This window comes from Heteronotia binoei, chromosome 13 (assembly GCF_032191835.1).
Source record: "Heteronotia binoei isolate CCM8104 ecotype False Entrance Well chromosome 13, APGP_CSIRO_Hbin_v1, whole genome shotgun sequence".
Lineage (NCBI taxonomy): Eukaryota > Metazoa > Chordata > Lepidosauria > Squamata > Gekkonidae > Heteronotia > Heteronotia binoei.
The window spans coordinates 15955084-15971151 of NC_083235.1; the positions used below are offsets into that span (position 1 = coordinate 15955084).

At 49.0% G+C, this 16068-nt stretch overlaps 1 protein-coding gene across 1 annotated transcript in view; it reads left to right on the top strand.

Annotated features, from left to right (window-relative positions):
- Positions 1 to 2655: 2655 nt before the first annotated feature.
- Positions 2656 to 16068, top strand: part of ARAF (A-Raf proto-oncogene, serine/threonine kinase) — a 32078-nt gene continuing 18665 nt past the window's right edge. The window contains exons 1-4 of the mRNA XM_060252612.1: positions 2656 to 2737; positions 10723 to 10955; positions 12021 to 12127; positions 14289 to 14391. Of these exons, the coding sequence (XP_060108595.1) occupies positions 10731 to 10955; positions 12021 to 12127; positions 14289 to 14391 (435 nt within the window). The 5' untranslated portion in view covers positions 2656 to 2737; positions 10723 to 10730. The remainder of the gene's footprint in view (positions 2738 to 10722; positions 10956 to 12020; positions 12128 to 14288; positions 14392 to 16068) is intronic.

Consider the following 16068-nt stretch of genomic DNA (forward strand, 5'->3'; position numbering starts at 1 on the left):
AATTCCTGGAGATTTGGGAGGGGTGCTTGTGGAGGAGATGGAGACTTTGGGAAGGGATCTCCCATAGAATCGATGCTCTCTCCCGGAGTCTGCTCTCTGAAGCTGCCGTTTTCTCCAGGGAACTGGAGCTCTAGAGTCTGTCGATCAGCTGGAATTCTCAGGAACTCCAGGCCCCACCCTTAACCTTGGCATCCTTAACTTTGGCAAGACACAACCTCTCTGCCTAAATGATGTAGGCAGTGGATGAAGAGATCAACCTGAGTTTAGAATGCGCTATTGCAGACTGTGGGTGGGGGCGACATGTCAGAACAGCACGCATGCAGGACTTTTTTTGTAGCAAGAACTCCGTGGCGTATTAGGCTACACACCCCTGATGTAGCCAATCCTCCTGGAGCTGGCAGTAGGCCCTGGACTAAGAGCCCTGTAAGCTCTTGGAGGATTGGCTACAGCAGGGGGTGTGGCCTAATATGCAAAGGAGTTCCTGCTACAAAAAAGCTCTGCATGTCATGCAGGGTGGGGGTTGGGCATTGAGTGGAGGGACCTACCTTTATTGGAATAACGTGTCCAAAGAGCATGCAACCTGGCTGGGAGAAAGCAGGAGAACTCCTCTCCTTTTCGTTGTTCAAAGGGGGCAGGAGTACGGAGAGGCCCTCAGCCCTCTGATCCGATGTGGGAGAGCTTCCATTGACCTATGCGGCCTCCTTTGCAGTTTGTGAGCATTGGGCCTTCCTTGCAGGATTGTTGTGTGGTTGCAATGTTGTTTGGACAAACTCGGAGGAAGGGCAGGAAGCATATAATAAATCACACCCTACAGCTGTTGCTATCACCAGGCCTATATAGGCTGAAGGGAAGAAACTGCGTACACTTTACTGGGCTCCAGGATCCAGGTGGAACTAGCCACGGTTGCAAGCCCATTTTATGGCCTGTGTATTTTATGTCAGAAATAAAATAGACTTTCTCTTCTTTCAGGGCTGTATGTATGGGAGGAAATGTGTGTGGATTTGTGCGTGTTACAGGCTTGTCGCCAGCCTGAAGAGGATATACTGGAGTTCTTGTGGGATTCAAAACAGAGGCTTTTCCAGGAAGTTTGCAGACGTTTTATCATTATCCTTTGCAGACATTTTATCATTATCTTTCTATCTGGCCATTTCTCCAGGGACCTTAAAGTAGCGTGCGTGGATTCCCCCCTCTGCCCCCTTTTATATCCTTCATAACAACCCTGCGGAGTAGGCTAGGCTCATTCCCCTAATGTCAGCCAACACATTTCATAAATGGAACATGGTTTCGAACCCAGGTCAGACAAACCCTTTATTCTGGGGAATGTCACTCCTGCTCATTCGGAATGAATGAATGGAACGTTGTTTGTCCCCGGCAATCAAAAACACGGATGTGGGGCGAGGAAGAGAACCAGTTTGGTGTAGTGGTTAAGTGTGCGGACTCTTATCTGGGCGAACCGGGTTTGATTCCCCACTCCTCCACTTGCAGCTGCTGGAATGGCCTTGGGTCAGCCATAGCTCTGGCAGAGGTTGTCCTTGAAATGGAGCTGCTGTGAGAGCCCTCTCAGCCCCACCCACCTCACAGGGTGTCTGTTGTGGGGGGAGAAGATAAAAGAGATTGTAAGCCGTTCTGAGTCTCTGATTCAGAGAGAAGGGCGGGGTATAAATCTGCAATTCTTCTTCTTCTTCTAGAGTTGTCCCCAATTTCTTGCAGCCTGGGATTCCCAGAACGCCTGCAAATGCAACCACATCTCACAGCCAGCACCAGCAGAAGTGGTAGATCCAGGGGATTGCAATCAATACTCCCTCTAAGCCATGGAGCCTTGTGAGCAAACTGCAGAAGAAGACTGCAGATTTATACCCCGCCCTTCTCTCTGAATCAGAGCCGCTTTCAATCTCCTATATCTTCTCTCTCCACAACAGACACCCTGAGAGGTGGGTGGGGCTGAGAGAGCTCTCCCGGAAGCTACCCTTTCAAGGACAACCTCTGCCAAGGCCATTCCAGCAGCTGCAAGCAGAGGAGTGGGGAATCAAACCTGGTTCTCCCAGATAAGAGCCCGCACACAACCACTACACCAAACTGGCCTCCCCCCTCGATTGCAGAAATCCCCCCCAGTTTTCCCTCCGTGGTTAGGCAAACCGTTGTGAGCCACGGGCATGAAAGTTGTGAGCTACTGAAAGAATTAGTTTGCTCTGGGGCCATATTTCCTGAACTAAGACAAAAATGTGTGAGCCGGAGGCTAAAAATCTGTGAGCTAGCTCACACTCCACTCAGCTTAGAAGGAACACTGAATGCCAGATGTTTGACGTGAACAAGACGTGAACATCAGGTGTCTGAGAGCTGCAAGACAAGAAGGAAGCCAACTAGATGGGGGAGGGAGAGGTGGAAAGCTGCAGTGTTTTGTGAGCAGAAATTCTACTTTGTGAGCTGCTGGCATGAAAGCGGCGAGCTGCTGCATCAATTAGTTTGCTCTGGGGCCATTTCTCCTGAGCTAAGGCAAAACTGTGTGAGCCGGAGGCTAAAAAAAACCTGTGAGCCAGCTCTCACTCACTCAGTTTAGAGGGAACATAGACTCCCAGCTCTTTCTCCTCCTGGCTTCGGCAACGAAGGAGTTAACTGCCCTCCCCCCCCCCCCGCCTCTCTCGGCCGGGAATTTCCTTCCCCCTCGGAGTGACGTCATTGGCCGGGCTCCGCCCATTTCGAACGCTCGTACAAGATGGTGGCTGCCCCGCAGTGACAGGTAGGAAGTTTCCCTTTCTTCCTTTTTTGCTCGCCTTCCATTGGTGCTTCCCGGCCCCTCCCCTCGGGAGTGGGGGGGGGGGCTGGGACGTGCCTCCCCCCTCGATTGCAAAAATCCCCTCCGTGTCCGGCAAACCCCTAATCTTGGCCATTGCGATCGGCTCCTCCTTCCTAATGCTTTGGAAATCCCCTTCCCGGATAGTGGGAGCCCTAAAAATGTGGATCCTGAAAAGAGGCCTGACCCCTTGCCCCGTGCTTTCTATGGGGCGCAGAGCAAAGCTTTTTTAGGGGAAGCCACACGGTAGGCACTCGGCCGTCGCCCCGTTAGATGACCGGCGTTGCTTGGACTGGAGCAGGTGAATCTGGGAGTGACTGACGCCTTGTCGCCTTTGCAGAAAGAGTTGTTGTGGGGAGGGGGGGCATGATGCATAGCGGTTAGAGCCCCACCGAAAAACATTCCTCTGCAGGCCCCTTTGCCCCGGGAATGCTGCTTTACTGGCCGGAATTGACTTGAGGCTGTGCCTCGGACCGAGGCACGGCACCAACTTCTTCCTCCCTTTCTGTGCACACCCGCAGGGGACGTTTTGTAGAAAGATAGGTAGTGGAGCTCATCCAGGGATTGTTATGCAGCTGCACCTACTATTCAATGGACAAGGTGGGGAGGGGAAACCCTCCAAAAGGTTCTGGAGCTGTGCTCCTGTGAGCTCCTGGTGAATTCAAGGCCTGCACCCCCTAAAGGTTTGAATGCCTTCACTGAAATGAATACTGGCCGTGGGGTCCATGGTGCTCACAGTTGGGGTGCTGGAGGGGAGGGGGGGCCAGGGGAAGCAGCTGCAGCCGCCCCTGCTCACTGCCCCTCATTTCTTCAGCTGCATATCTGAAGGGAAACCTAGAATATCTGCGAAGGGCCTGGGTTGTCTTCGCCTCTGTGACTACGGTGGAACGTTTGGTGGGGATGCTGACCCGTTGGCCGTGGCTGGCCAAAGAGCTTTTGCTTCCTGTGGCGGAATTTGCAAATTCTCGCGGGGCAGCCATGACAGATGTGCGGCAGCCAAATTAACCGGGGCTGTCATTTAAACGTTTGTTTTATTTTGCTGTCAAGTCACAGCTGACTTAGGCTTTTCAAAGCAAGAGGCTAACAGAGGGGGGTTGCCTCTGCATAGCAACCCTGTTCTTCCTTGGTGGTCTCCCATCCAAATACTAACCAGGGCTGACCCTGCTTAGTAGCCAAAATCTAACAAGATCCAGCTCCCCTGTGCAATCCAGGTCTTGTACCAGCGGTGGCCAAACTGTGGCTTTTGAGGCCCCCATCACCCTGTTGGCTGGCTTGGAGAAGGCATTTGCCTCTTTAAATCACTTCTCCAAGCCAAGCCAGCTGGCAGTTTGGAGAATGCATTTAAAGTTGCTTTCTTTCCCCTCTCCTCCCTCTCCATCTGTTTGCCTTCCTTGAAGCTCTCAAACATCTGACGTTCATGTATTGCGGCTCTCAAAGATGTGCCATTTGTTCTATGTGGCTCTTACATTAAGCAAGTTTGGCCATCCCTTTCATGCACATTAAATGCTAGTGAATGAGCGCTTTTTTTTTAACATTGCGACATCATATGAAATGTGCTTATCGCTTCCTCCAAAGAGCTCAGGCCCGCCCTCACGCCTCTCCCTTTCTGCACTCACAACCTTCTAAGGTAGGTTTGGCTGAAGGACAGGGAGATTGGCGCAGGGGCGCTCAGTGAGCCTTTGAAGCCAAGTGGGAATTTGAACTCGTGTCTCATCGGTTCAAGCTTGACATTAACCCTTGAATGGTGATGATTTTCCAAGCGGCCCTGGCCCTCCTGCTGAGGAACAAAGGCGCAGGCCAGTGGAAAGCTCTCCCGGGAGAGCACTTGTGTGCTGCTGCAGAGTTGCCCTCCTTCATTCCAATGGACAGTATGCATTCTGCCTGCACTTTGTCCCATGAGTTAGAGCAGGGCTTTTTTGGGGTAGCAGGAACTCCTTTGCATATGAGGCCACACCCCTCTGATGTAGCCAATCCTCCAAGAGCTTGCAGGGCTCTTAGTACAGGGCTTACTGTACTAAGAGAGCCAGTTTGATGGTAGTGTTTAAATGTGCGGACTCTTATCTGGGAGAACTGGGTTTGATTCCCCACTCCTCCACTTGCACCTGCTAGCATGGCCTTGGGTCAGCCATAGCCCTGGCAGAGGTTGTCCTTGAAAGGGCGGCTGATGTGAGAGCCCTCTCCAGCCCCCCCCCCCACCTCACAGGGTGTCTGTTGTGGGGGAGGAAGGTAAAGGAGATTGTGAGCCACTCTGACACTCTTCGGAGTGGAGGGTGGGATATAAATCCAATATCTTCAATATCTTCTTATCAGGGGCGTGGCCTGATATGCAAAGGAGCTCTTGCTACAAAAAAAAAGCCCGGCACATTTTATTTTTATATATTAACTTCATTCACGGATACCCAGTCTCTCTCCCCAGTGGGGACTCAACGCAGTAAACATCATTCTCCTCTTCTCCATTTTATGCTCACAGCAACCCTGTGAGGTAGGTTAGGCTGAGAGTGTGTGACTGGCCGAAGGTCACCCTGCAAGCTCCCATGGCACAAGTCGAGACTGGCACCCGTCAGCGATCCCAGATGTAGCCTGACTGCTCTGCCGCGCTGTATTTTTAGACTCGCCAAAGAATCCCTGTAATCAAGAGCATTTCCCATTGCCGAGACAGCTGCTGCGCCCTCGTTTTGTGTGTTTTCCCACAGTTGTCATTCCCAATATCAAACATGTTTTGGTATTTCTGTTTCTGCGCTTGGGATGTAACAGTGAGAGGCTCCCGATACCTGTGATTAATTGGAGTTTGAGTGATGGTAGCGCTAATTTGTTTCTTTCAATAGAACTCTCCTTACAAGCGTGCCTCCCCTGTCGGTTTATTAAGGGAGTGCCTTGACAACAAAACCCCTTTTGTGATAAAAACAGCTGCTGGTGTGAAGGCTTTGAGGTGCCCAAAACGTCCAGAGCAGGGGTGTCAAACATATGGCCTAAGGGCCACATTAGGCCCCCGGAGGGCTCCTATCAGGCCCCTGAACAACTGGCTTCTATTTGCTTCCTTCTCCCTCTCTCTTGCTTCCTTCTGCATCACAGTTTGCTTTGCAAGGCTTGCTCAATAGCACAGGAGCTACACAGCAGAGACTCTATTTTCTCCATTGGCTGAGGCTCCTCGCTTGGGGAGAAAGCGGGGGGGGGGGAGGGAATAGCTTGCTTTGCCAGGCTTCCTCAATCGCACAGCAGAGCTACTGAGCCAAGCCTCTCTTCCTTCTATTGTCTGAAGCTCCTCCCCCTCCTGGTCCCCTGGGGAGGGAGGGAAAGAGCCAGAGTTTCCTTTGCCCAGTTCCCTGAATCACACAGGAGAAATACAAAGAAAGTACCTTTAAGACCAATGTTTTAAGCATGCTTTATTTTAAGTTTTTTATTTTAAAAATCTTTTAATTGTGTCTGCCTGTGTCCTTTATAAAGTTTACATCTCTTCTACCTATTCTTAAAGAGGTACACACCTGGCCTGGCCTGACCCAACAAGGTCTCATTTATGTCAGATCCAGCCCTCATAACAAATGAGTTTGACACCCCTGGTCCAGAGTCTCAGGAGCTGGGGAGAGCTTGCTCTGGTAGCCACAAGGCTGCAGAACAGGGTCGAGGGCTATTAGACCAGCTGGGGGGGGAAACAGGGATGCTGGATTTAATGGCAAACTGAGAGGGTTCCCACATCAGAATAATAATAATAATAAAATTTTATTTATAGCCCGCCCTCCCTGCCGAGGCAGGCTCAGGGCAGCTAACAACATGTCCATACAGTAATTTATACAAAACTTTAAAATCAACATTAATCTTAAAACCATTCTAATTCACAGTTAACATAAATTGGCAATAACAATAAGCATTTCTGGTGCTATTCTGTCGGTTGGCATGATGGCGAGAGTCCCTTAGATGAACCCATCGATCCACCAATCCTTCAATCAGCAGTCCGCAAAGGCCATCCTGAAGAGAAGAGACTGGATTCATACCCCGCCCTTCACTACCTGACGGAGTCTCAGAACAGCTTACAAATCTCCTTTCCCTTCCCCTCTCCACAGCAGACACCCTGAGAGCAGTGTTCCCTCTAAGCTGAGTTAGTGTGAGCCAGCTTACAGTTTTTTAGCCTCCAGCGCACAGATTTTTGTCTTAGTGCAGGAAGGATGGCCCCCAAGGGCCAACTAATTGATACAGTAGCCAAATGGCTTGCTCACAACTTTAATTCTAGTAGCCCACAAAGTACAGTTTTTGCTCACAAGACTCCACAGCTTAGAGGGAGTATTGCCTGTGAGGTTGGTGGGGCTGAGAGAGCTCTAATGGAAACTGCCCTTGAGCAGAACAGCTCTGAGAAAACTTGTGGCTGACCCAAGGTCACATCAGCAGGTGCATGTGGAGGAGTGGGGAATCAAACCCAGTTCTTCCAGATAAGAGTCCGCGCACTTAACCACTACACCAAACTGGCTCTCTGCTGTCCCCAATACTGTAGTGGCTGCAGCCGTGAGCTAAGGATAAGTGTGGAGAATTAAAAATACAGCTTTTGGAATGTCAGATTCTCTCACTTTTGAGAACTATGTCAGGGACTCCTGAGATCTGGTATTTTCGGATGGCATCGCTGGCTTGAGGCAAACTTAATGTTGTTCAATATGAGAGAAAGTAAACTCTGGGTGCCTCGGCAGTCTTCCATCCAACTACAGGGGGACACAGAGGTTTGTAAAGTTATGTAAGGGGATGCAGAGAGCTGGGAGAAAGGTTTCTCCCTCTCCCGAAATACTGGAACTGAAGTTAGGTGAAACTGACCCGGTTTATTTGAAGCATCTAAAATCCCTTTCTTTATGCTTGCATGAGCCTGCTTCGGCGGGAAGGGTGGGATATAAGCCAAATAAATAAATAATAAATGAATACTTATCTGTTCTTTCATAAGGGAGAAATCAGTACAGTTGAAGCCCTGTTGCCCCCCCCCTCCCCAATACTGTCTCTTCCTTTGCCTTTTCTGACATGCTCTAAACCAGTGGTCCGCAACCTTTTTGGCACCGGGGACTGGTTTTGTGAAAGACAATTTCTCCACGGACCAGGGAGAGGGCGATGGTTTTGGGATGATACAATTGTGCACTTTATTTCTAAAAGGTTTGGTGTGGTGGTTAAATGTGTGGACTCTTACCTGGGAGAACCCTCCACATGCACCTGCTGGAATGGCCTTGGGTCAGCCATAGCTCTGGCAGAGCTGTCCTTGAAAGGGCAGCTGCTGTGAGAGCCCTCTCAGCCCCACCCACCTCACAGGGTGTCTGTTGTGGGGGAGGAAGGTAAAGGAGATAGTGAGCCGCTCTGAGACTCTGAAATTCAGTGGAGGGCAGGATATAAATCCAATGTCATCGTCTTATTATTATTACTACATTGTGATATATAATGAAATAATTATACAACTCATGGCCTGGTTACTAACAGGCCACAGACCGGTACTGGTCCTTGGCCCAGGGGTTGGGGACCCCTGCTCCAAACAATACAGACGACTTCTGAAATCCGGCTAGTCCATACCCTGAAGTCCTAACTAGGGAAGGGCTGTGTCTCCATGGAATAATCTCAGCTTTGAATGCGGAAGGTCCCAGGTTCAGTTCCACTGGAAAGGACCAGGCCGGAGGTGATGGGAAAGACCTCTGCTGGGAGACCCCAGAGAGCGGCGGCCCGTCTGAATACAGAACTGACTTTGATGGGGGCGCTTTAAGGCAGCTTCCTGCGTGTGGAGTTATGTAACATTTAAGTCCTGTGCGAGAGACTGCAGGCTCACTCGCCGGTCTCTTAAGCGATGCTGTGCCTGTGCAGGCGTTGTGGAAAGCAAGCAAGCAAGAGGGAAATTTTTTTTGCTTTCGTTAGGTTCATTGGGAAAGGTGAAACATGATGTCGTCGTGGGCGGAGGATGCCAACTCCCGCTTCTCCTTGGCCCTCCCCTTGCACTGCTCCTTTTTTGACCCCTCCTTTTAGCACCAGATTGAAGCCACTCCACGGGCAGCTACCCTGGTGCTTCTCTGCATTACGACAGTGAAACGTAGTGGCTCTCCTAAGCTGTTTCCAGACTGGTTTGGGGATTGTGCCTTAATAGAGCCATCCAGGGCTTTTTTCATAGCAGGAACTCCTTTGCATATTAGGCCACACCCCCGATGTAGCCAGTCCTTCTGGAGCTTACAGTAGGCCCTGTACGAAGAGCCCTGTAAGCTCTTGAAGGATTGACTACATCAGGGGGTGTGGCCTAATATGCAAAGTAGTTCCTGCTACAAAAAAAGCCCTGGAGCCATCCATTATGGTTGGCGAAGAGGAAGAGAGTGGGCATAGTGTGTGTGTGTGTGGTGGTGGTGGGGGGGGGGGGTTGGAGTAGGAGCTGGGAGACCCGGGTTCAAATTCCCATTCTGCCATGCAAGCTCAATGGGTGACCTTGCGCCACTCAGCCTACCCGGCAGCATTGTTGTGAGGGATTAATGAGGGCTTTCTTTGTAGAAAAAGCCCAGCAGGAACTAATTTGCACATTGGGCCACACACCCCCCCCCCCCCCCCCCCGGTGCCAAGCCAGCTGAAACTGCTCAAAAAAAGCCCTGGAATTAATTAATTATTGTATGTTGCTGTTTGTACTATAATTAGGACTCTAAGATTGTCTGACAGCCAGAAGTTCTCATTCTTTTAGGGTTGCACACCACTAGGTGGCAAGCTAAAATGCATGCAAGCACATAAAAATGGCAGTTAAAACATTGGTTAGGAAGAAGGGATTACTGTGGGAATGCCAAATGCAATAATGACGTCTTCATCCACTGGCAGAAGATGCCAGCAGGAGGAGATTGATGAATCTTCCTTGGGAGAAAGTGCCGGAGTTTTGAAATGAAATAAAGCCACCATTTCCAGCCTTTTCAGTATGATGCAGGCCTCATTTTGGGCAGGAGCTCACAGGAGTGGAGCTCTGGAACCTCTAAATTTTATTGTGCTCTTTCTTTCTTAACACTCCCCTCCACCACAATAATTGCTTCAGGGCTCCAGTGTTCAACCCCCCTCTGAGAATTTTGCTGAACTCTTAAGATCTGACAAACTTTCTAACATTTTCCTCCACAAAAATGGGAAAACAACGAAAACATATAAAGCAGACAGATGGAACTCTTCCTCATGCCACTGTGGCCACATAGGAGAAAGTAATTGAAAAAGTATGTAGAGAAGAAGGTTTTATTATGACAATTATAATTCAACAAGCATTTTAAGGTAGATGTTCAGCTGATAAAGTTGATGATGTCAGGAGTGCATTGGCATATTCAAATGACTTGTGCTAATGAGCTCTGGCACCTCTTTTTCTACAAAATGATCCCTGGTATGGTAACCCACAAGTCCAAATTTACTTGATATGATGACTTGGCCCAAGGGGTTTTTGGAGCAAACTATGACTTTGGCACCCACTGAGTTCTGCATTCCATCATCTATAGTGACTTCACCAGAAGTTTCTGAGAAACCAACAACCGTCACACAAAGGGCACAGCTGCCCCCACTACAAACCCCGAGCAAGCGGCATTCTGACAAATGGAGGTTACATCTCAGCCTTTGGCCAGTCTGTGGCTCTCCGTTACACCCCCGGATCCCCTTCAGATTCTAAGAAACTCTTTCTAGTAACTATCAGGACAGGTTTTACTTGTCCTACCTGCAGGCAGTTAAAAACAACAACGGCAAATGTACTATGTAGCAATGCTGTTTCCAGAGTCAGATCTTGGTTTCCAAAGTACATTGGAGAGCAATGGAAAACGCAGGGGTGGCCATTAAAGAGGGCTGGGCCCCCGTGACCCACTTTCAGAGGCTCCACAACCCACATTCAGGTCTCTGCCCATAGGTTGGGAAACATTGAAATCATGGAGTGAAGCTGATGTACCATTTCACATGCGGTCTGTCTGTCTCTCTGCTCTGTCTCCCTGCAGGTAGCTGGATGAGGCGCAACCAGAACTCTTCCGGCTCTCTCTCTAATGGCTTCAGCTCCCCCTCTCCGGACCCTGGCTCTTCAGGAGGGGGAGAAAGCGGGGGCTTTCTGCCATTCCCCAGCAGCCTGACAGCCATGCTGGGCGCCTCTCGGAGGAAGAGGCCCGGCGGGAGGGCCATGGCCGACGGCCGGGGCACCATCAAGGTGGATCTTCCGAATCAGCAGCGAACAGTGGTGAGTGGCGAGCGGCCGGTCTGTTGTGTCTGCGAGTAAAGATGCGAGCCCCTGGGCACGCCTGATAGTGCTGCAAGTTGAGTTGCTGCGAGTCCCATTTTACAGGGAGGGGAACTGAGGCTGAATCAAGCCAGTCAGTGAATGCAGGAGGGTCCCAGGTCAAAGAAGGGTGTTGGAAAGGGCCACCAAGTCACAGCTGACTTATGGTGACCCTGTAGGACAGGGGTGTTAAACGTGTGGCCCGAGGGCCAGATCAGGCCCCCAGAGGGCTTCTATCAGGCCCGTGAGCAACTCACCGTTATCTGCTTCCTTCTCTCTCTCTCTTGCTTCCTTCTGCATCACAGTTTTCCCCTGGGCCTTAGGCTCAAAAGCATTGGCTGTAAGATTTCTGAATGTCAATAAATCAAAAAGTTGGTTCGCAACTTACAGATACATGCCTAAACAACAGCTGAACAGCCTACTCAAGACCGTTACAGCGCAGAAATTGTCTTCAGATTTTGATGCAATAATTCAGAGCAAGAGGTGGCCGTTATCAGAAACTGTTAAATAAAATATTGCAGAAGTGCTGATCTTTTAAGCCTTTAAAAAAAAAAATTTAATTGCATTTGTGTCATTTATAAAGTTTATATCTCTGCTACCTGGCATTGCATTTGATGACACACATGGCCCGACCCGACAGGGTCTCATTAAGGACAGAACCGTCCCTCATAACAATTCAAGTTTGACACTCCTGCTGTAAGATTTTCAAGGCAAGAATCATTCAGAGGTGGTTTACAGTTGCCTCCTTTTGCATCATAACCCTGGTATTCCTTGGAGGTTTCCCAGCCAAAGACAAACCAGGGCCCACTCTGCTTAGCTTTTGAGATGAGATCAGGATAGCCTGGGCTATCTAGGTCAGTCATAGTATGCGGTTTTAGAACTGGATGCTGCCACGTTGGGATTTGAACCAGATCTGGGCTTTGGGCAAGGGAGATCAAGGCTAGAGTGTCATGGGACTGTGTGAATAACTGGAAGGACGAGTCAGCCTTCTTGCCTTGCCCCTCTTTACTCCCTGCTTCCTCTCAGGTGACTGTCCGACCAGGTACGACGGTGTACAGCTCTCTGGACAAGGCCCTGAAGGTGCGTGGGCTGAACCAGGACTGCTGCGTTGTCTACAGGAAAGTCGGTGGCGGGTGAGTGATTCTACTTAAAGAAAAGGGGACCTTTAGAAACACACGTATAATGGAGGAGCTCATTTCAAATAGCGAAACCGAGTGGAAGTTGAAGGGTTAAACCCCCTTCTGCCTTCCCTGCAGGCCCCAAGGCAAATTGAGGCTGCATAAGCCTGCAGCTTGCATTCTTATAGAATCATAGATTCACAGAGTTAGAAGGGGCTATACAAGCCATCTAGTCCAACCTTGTGTTCAATGCAGGATCAGCCTAGAGCATCCCTGACAAGTGTTCGTCCAGCCGCTGCTTAAAGGCTGTCAGTGAGGAGGAGGCAGTTTGGTGTCGTGCTTAAGTGCGCGGACTCTTACCTGGGAGAACCGGGTTTGATTCCCCACTCCTCCACTTGCACCTGCCGGAATGGCCTTGGGTCAGCCATAGCTCTCGCAGAGTTGTTCTTGAAATGGCAGCTTCTGTCAGAGCTCTCTCAGCCCCATCCACCTACAGGGTGTCTATTGTGGGGAAGAAGATAAAGGAGATTCTGAGCCGCTCTGAGACTCAGAGTGCAGGGTGGGATATAAATCCAATATCATCATCATCATCCCTAGGTATCTGATGCCGCTGTTGAACAAATCTGGCTGTCAAGAAGTTATTCCTAAAAGCCAGCCAGTACTTTCCTGCCCTTAATTAAAGCCCATTCTTACGTGTCCTCTCCTCTGCTGCCAAGAGGAACCGGGCTCCAGCTTGAAGAAACGCTGACTGCAGGGTGACATGATAGAGGTCTACAAGATTATGCACGGGATAGAGAAGGTAGAGAAAGAAGGACTTTCCTTCCTTTCTCACAATATGAGAACTTGGGGTGCTCACTGAAATTGCTGAGCAGTCGGGTTAGAACGGATAAAAGGAAGTACTTCTTTACCCAAAGGGTGATGAACACGTGGAATTCACTGCCACAGGAGGTGACGGCAGCTACAAGCATAGACAGCTTCAAGAGGGGATTGGATAAAAATATGGAGCAGAGGTCCATCAGTGGCTACTAGCCACAGCGTATTCTTGGAACTCTCTGTCCGGGGCAGTGATGCTCTGTATTCTTGGTGCTTTGCGGGGGGGGGGGGGGCACAGTGGGAGGGCTTCTAGCCCCACTGATGGACCTCCTGGTGGCAGTTGGTTTTTTTGGCCACTGTGTGACATGGAGTGTTGGACTGGATGGGCCATTGGCCTGAACCAAGATGGCTTCTCTTATGTTCTTATGAACAGCTCCCTGCCCTCTTCTGAGGGACAGCCCTTCAGATAGTTGAAGAGAGCCATCCTGTCCGCCCTCAACCGCCTCTTCTCCAGACTGAGCATTCCCAAGTCCCTCAGCCTTTCCTCAGAGGGCTTAGTCTCCAGGCCTGTTCATCCTCATCACTCCCTCTGAACCCACATGCGTCCATTTTGGCCCGCACGGAGGTAGTCAAACTGTGTCTTGGTTGTGCCATTCCAGGCTACAGGCAAACATCCTCATCCTATTATACCATCTAACTGGCCTCCCAGCAATGACTGCCACTTCAACTGGGGCCGATATTGTTGACATCTTAGGGCAGGGGAGAACAACAGTAGCTCTCCAGATGTTTTTTGCCTACAACTCCCATGCTGGCTGGGGCTGATGGGAGTTGTAGGCAAAAAACATCTGGAGAGCTACCATTGGCCACCCCTGTCTTAGGGCAACTTAAGGCTGCCCATGATAATTACGCCCCGTGTGCTCAAACCATCCAGGCTGTCTTAAATAATTAATTTTAATTTATTGGTTTAATTGTTTTAACTATTCTGATGTTTTATTGTTGATTTTACTGTTTGAGCCGTGATGGGAAAGGGCAGACTATAAATGTACAAAATAAATAAATAAAGATAAATAAAATAAACATGCCCAGGGCTTGAATTCAGCAGGAGCTCCTGAACCTCCAGCCAGGGTCTGCATGCAGTGGGGAGTTCTCTCCCTGCTTCAGATCCCGGGGCATAAACAAAGAAGATAGGCTACTGAGCTTCTGCACCTTTCTTTTCCTACAAAATGACCCTTGAACATGACTGATTGCCAAATTCAGAGAACGTCATGGGGAAGGGAGTTCCACAGTTCACCGCTGCCAGGCTTGGAGCACAGGCTTTGGGGCAGCATTCATGTCAGATCTAAGGCGGTGGGTCTCTCTGCAGGCGAAAGACCATCACGGACTGGGAGACGGACCTCGTCAACCTGGAAGGGGCTGAGCTCTCCGTGGAGGTTCTGGAAGACGTGCCACTCACGATGCACAATTTTGTGAGTTCAGTCGCGTGTTGTTGTCGCCTGAGCGATGTTTGGCCCCCCCGAGACTCCCCCCACAACCACATTCACTCCAATCCCTCTCTTCCAAAGTGCCTTGCAGTAACACAGGTCTCTGGGAGGAAGTTTGTGGAGGGGTGATTTCCAAGCCTCCTTTTGGGCAGGAGCGGAGCTCTGGAACCTCTAAATTTTATTGTGCTTTTTCTTTCTTAACCCCTCCCCCCCCCAATACTTGCTTCTGGGCTCCATTGTTCAAACCCCCAGTGAGAATTTGACTGAACTCTAAGATTTGACAGACTTTCTAATATTTCCCCCCACAAAACAATGCGGAAATAACCAAAACATATAAAGCAGACAGATGAAATCTTCATCATGCCACTGTGGTCACATAGGAGAAGGTAAATTTTTTAAAAGTATGATGGGACAATGTTCCCTCTAAGCTACAGAGTCTTGTGAGCAACAATTCTACTTTGTGAGCTACTGGTGTCGAAGTTGTGAGCTCCTGCGTCAGTTATTGTGCTCTGGGGTCAATTGTGCTCATGGTGTCAATGACACCATCACACCAGCACAAGTAGATGTTTTTTAGAAATTGTTTTTATGTTTTATGTTTTTATTGTTGTTTCATTTTATTTGGTCACACAAATGTGACTGTGTGACCTCTAATCTGTGAGCCGCCCTGAGCCTGCCACGGCGGGGAAGGTGGGATATAAATCAAATAAATAAATAAGTAATTTTCCTGAGCTAAGACAAAAATATGTGAGCTGGAGGCTAAAAATCTGTGAGCTAGCTCACACTAACTCAGCTTAGAGGGAATGCTGGATGGGAGTAAGGTTCTGTTATGACAGTTCTAATTCGAGAAGCATTTTAAGGTAGATGCTGAGCTGATATAATTTAGTCCATCTTCCGGTGATGTCAGGGGCGTGGGGCATATTGTGAGTCACCCTGAGCGCATTAGGGGAGGGTGGGCTATAAATTTGATAAAATAAAAAATATGCAAATGAGTTATATAAATGAGTTGTGCTAATGAGCTCCAGCACCTCTTTTTCTACAAAATGATCTATGGTGGGATCCTAATGGAAGAAGATGGTCTGAGCCCTTGCCGTCTACCTACTGTCACCTGAGACTAATACAAAATGCCACAATCAAAAATCTCAGAGTCTTTCAATCAAACTAAAATTGAGCCTAAATGTCATATCCTAAAGACTTGTACTATTCTCTGTTAACTGAACAGGTAAATTACAAAAGAACATGTATTTCCTAGTTGTAGTCCACCTAATGTAATATTATTATTATAAATTAGGCGGACTACAACTAGGAAATACAAGTCCTTTTGTGATTTACCTAGATTTGCAGAAACACCAATTGACAGAGGACTTTATTCCCTTTTATGGCTATCCAGGCGGACTACAACTAGGAAATACAAGTCCTTTTGTGATTTACCTAGATTTGCAGAAACACCAATTGACAGAGGACTTTATTCCCTTTTATGGCTATCCAGACCAAATGGCCAAGCCACACTGTTTCACCATGTGATCCCAGTCAGTTTGCCCTCTTAATCAACAAACTGCATGTATTTCAGCCCACTATACCTGATCACCTCGTCTGATGAAGTGTGCTTAGAGAGCACATGAAAGCTTACGTTCTGAATAAAACTTGGTCGGTCTTAAAGGTGCA